A 3,834-nucleotide genomic window follows, 5' to 3' on the forward strand; every position below is an offset into this window, starting at 1 on the left:
TATCTTTATCTATATTTTACTTATTATTTTTACTAACTAAGAGGCTTGCGCCGAAAAAAAAGGAAAAAAACGGCATTAAGCAAGTCGGCTGTGTCTCGGTCACGTGGCGCCATTCGAGCGGCGACGCAGTCTCGGAGGGGCTAGGACGTTTCCAGCTCGGGCGGCTGAGGTGCTGTGACTCGTGCCACCTCGCGCCTACTGCTCGACGACGCTTTGTTGGCAGCTTCGAGGCTCCAGTGCACCTTGATACAAAACAAACGTGTTTTGTTTTATCTCACGGTGCTCCGTCACTGATGCGCACAAGCTAGCCTACCCCGGCTGATTGTCATACCCGCCTCGTCGAGCAACAGCCTACATATTTCAACCAACCACGCTCGTTGAGCTCGCCCTGGACATGAGTCGATGCGCGAGGAGCCGCCAAGGAAAACGCAAATTCCCCGTTCTTTGAGATCGCTCCTTCATGGAGTATCTGTGTAAAATATGCGCGGCTGTTGCTAGGCGTCGCCCCGATGGCAGCCGACAGAGCCGTAACGATACGTCACCACTATCACCACCGCAGCTGGAGCTCAATACGAATGACGCATCAGCAGCGGAGCCCGAACAGCCGCAGGACGAACTTCAACAACTCCCTCGCCAGCCCGAGACGCTTCATGCCACGCAGAACAGCGCAAGAAATGCCGAAGGCGAGGACACAACTGCGAAGCCGCGCAAGCTCAGCAAGCTCGCCGCGCTCGCCTCGCTCACCAACCTCGTCAGCGATCATCCTCGCAACCCAACGGCCGCGTCCACCGCCAACACTGCCTCGCTACAGCATAGCCAGAGAAGCAAACTTTTCGATCGCTTGCTTGCCCTCCCCCCCGAACTGCAGCTTAAAGTTCTCTCATACCTCGACTTCGGCGACCTTGAACGCCTGCGCCGGACCTGCCGCTCCGTCCGCAACGGCATAACCCCCCAGATGGTTCGTTCGCTTCTCAGTCCAAATTTCGACCACCACATCCGTAATACCTGCTACATCTGTCTTGAAGAAAGCCAGGGCGGCCAGAAACGCCTCATCAGCACTGACAAGTTCCACCTGCGGTTCCCTTTCTCCAGCCGCTGTGAAGACTGCGTTCGTGACGCAGAGGGCTTCGATGTCGGGAGAAAGTATCTCATGGCTGACAACACCACCAGCTTTGTCTGCCGCTGGTGCGGAAGTCCCGCCACGGAGCCGCAGTCCACCCAGCCGGAATTCGACAAAAGGTGCTTTAAGCGCTTCTTTAAGGTAGTGGTTCTATATAATACATGTGGTCTGGCGCAGTGGGTGGTTACGATTATTGCTTGCGGCCTGAGCTGGCACTATTTCAGAACGCGGGCTATGTGGGTGGTTGGTGTGGTCGTGGTACGTGGTCCCCCCTCTTCTTCTACGTTTTTCATACTGATCAAGAAAATAGGCTGGTTTCGTCATAACTTTGTGGAACTTTTGCCTCGGCGCCGTGCGCGGCAGCTTTATGCGAACATACCATTTTACGCTGATCCTGGAGGCATGCATCTTCGCCTCGTGGTTCGCACCCCTCCTGCAACTCTTTCGTATGAATAGCGAGAGAATGCCGTACCGCGCGATGAACTCGTACGAACTGGCGACGGTCGTCTTCATCATCTTCAACCTCATATCGCGCGGCGTCAACGTCATTGGCAACTTCATCCTCATGTGCGAGTATAAGCTGTGGCGCCACAAGAAGCGGGACATGTCGCTTCGACGCAGCGTCTGGATTCATATACTGGAAGTTTTCATGTTTTATGTGGAACCGCAGTGCATAGAGCAGAAGTATCCGCCAAGATGGTGGCTTTTATCTAGGCAGCAGCGCATGTTGGCGATCTATACTGACGCTACCATGCCAGTCGTAGATGTCACAGAGGCCGGCCAGGAAGAATTAGACCAGCAGCGCGCTGTGGTGGAAGGTCTACCAGGGCTGGAATGGCACGCCAACGCTTGAAGTAGGCTCCGATGTCACCGTCTTAGCTGACGGCCACGCAGGGGAACCGAACCTATCGGTGACGCCTTGACCAGGCTGATGAAGTAATGACAGATAGAACGGTAATTGCATCACTAGAACGGTCGTTCTAGGCTTGGAGTTTGGTGGGAAGCAGTCATTGTTTCAGCAAGCGCTGTCTTGACTTTTTTTTTTTTTTTTACATTTTGGATTAGTATTGTACAGCATCAACCTAGCTTTTTGAGTAATGAATACATGGTGATCTTACTCCATGCCAGGCAGGCAAAGTGCTTTCTCCCCGTGGCGCAGTCTCAGTTTGGCAGACCAGGGTTGGCCAGAGCTATGTATGGATATATGTACTCCAATCGTAGACGAGCAGCGTGACAAAGTATAGTGTTTTGCGCTCTTCTAAAATTAAGACGTAATTTGTTGTTTGCTAGACGGGTGGTGTTATTTTTGGCAACTGATGCATTACTGTGACACACTTCCTCGGCGGTTGATTGATACCGAGGAATTGCCGTTTTCTTGCGTGAATCAAACCCACAGCCATCCATAGTGTCACAGCCACAACTGCCACCAGTCACTACATGGGTCCCATTCTTCTTGGTAGAAAGAAAAAAACACGGCAGATCAGATACCAGCACGCACGTGTAAAAGGATAACTAGTAAAAACAAAAGAAGCATATCCCCTAGATGAACTTGGCTGGGTGCTGGTTCGGGCAAAGGGAATTGTGTGAAGACTAAAATCCGGGGTAGAACTAGCGCCGAATGTCGAGTCCCGATTGTGGGGTAGATAGATATCTAATTTAAGTTGTAGAGGACGAGCTCAGACAGACAGGGCTTGAAAGGAACTCCAACTTCTGATCTTTTCTCAATGCATGAATTATTAGTTTGTATTAACCTGACAGACTAAGGACTGCCTTTTGTTTAACGTGCTCTCCTCCCAAGAGCGGCGTACACAAGACGGGAGTCAGACGGAAGCCACAATGCGGTAAAATACCTGGTTTTTTCCTCGAGGAAGCCATGATTCTTGGCGGGAAGACTGTATCCTCTCATCTCGCAGCGGTCTCTTTGCCACCAGTGGATCGACCATGCTGTCAAAAATGCTACCCCAAAATATCCGCGGCACTCACATAGCATTCACTTCCCCTCTGCCACAAGCCGCAGTCATCTTGGCACGACAGCTTCTCCATCACCCTCCTTACTCCACTCTTAGCATTTCTTTTCTACAGCCAGGGTGAGCAGTAGCTGACGACAAACATTGACCGGCCCTATTGGCCTTGGTGCTACTGCGCAGCCAGCCTGCACGCCGGCTCACAACACGCCATGCTCTTCGGGTCCAGCAGCGAAATTAAACTTTTCTATCCGCACGCGGCCGTGCACCGCTGCATTGCCACAAGCTATCATACTGGCCCATGTTCGTCCAAGCTGCATAGCCGCGCCACCAGATGCCACCTCCCCCAACTTGCGAGTCCGGCACATCTGCCAAACCGACATGCCTGGCTCTACCCCAGCTCTTGGCGCGAGTCATACGTTGATGACCCCTCGAGTCCGGATCAAAGGAAAAAATATTAACCTTGTTCCTCGCCCCCTGGTCTTGCCGGACGGAGGAGATGGGAGCCGTGCTGGTGGTTTGTGGCGTCGTCCACTAGACCACCCCATGGCGCAACGGGAGTTGGTCTGGGAGAACGAGCAGCTGCCAACCGGATTATGACCTCTACTTCCCATCTCTTATATGCTTATATATTATGCTCTAAGCTGTTATCTGCGGGACCTCTCGAGCTCTCACTCATTTCTTAAATAACACAGACTTTTGTTGTTGTCGTGACTGCATTATACCTTCCCCCCTCCCCCCCCCCCCCCC

At 52.5% G+C, this 3,834-nt stretch overlaps 1 protein-coding gene across 1 annotated transcript; it reads left to right on the plus strand.

Moving 5' to 3' along the window:
- Nucleotides 1-460: 460 nt before the first annotated feature.
- Nucleotides 461-1,973, plus strand: ISF_09231 (Cyclin-like F-box; the record flags this gene model as incomplete). Its single annotated transcript, XM_018852834.1, has 2 exons — nt 461-1,378; nt 1,431-1,973. The coding sequence occupies 2 exons, from the start codon at nt 461-463 to the stop codon at nt 1,971-1,973; spliced, it is 1,461 nt and encodes a 486-aa protein (XP_018699937.1).
- Between the last annotated feature and the right edge of the window lie 1,861 nt (nt 1,974-3,834).

The sequence above is a fragment of the Cordyceps fumosorosea genome, assembly GCF_001636725.1.
Source record: "Cordyceps fumosorosea ARSEF 2679 chromosome Unknown scaffold_44, whole genome shotgun sequence".
Classification (NCBI taxonomy): Eukaryota; Fungi; Ascomycota; class Sordariomycetes; order Hypocreales; family Cordycipitaceae; genus Cordyceps; species Cordyceps fumosorosea.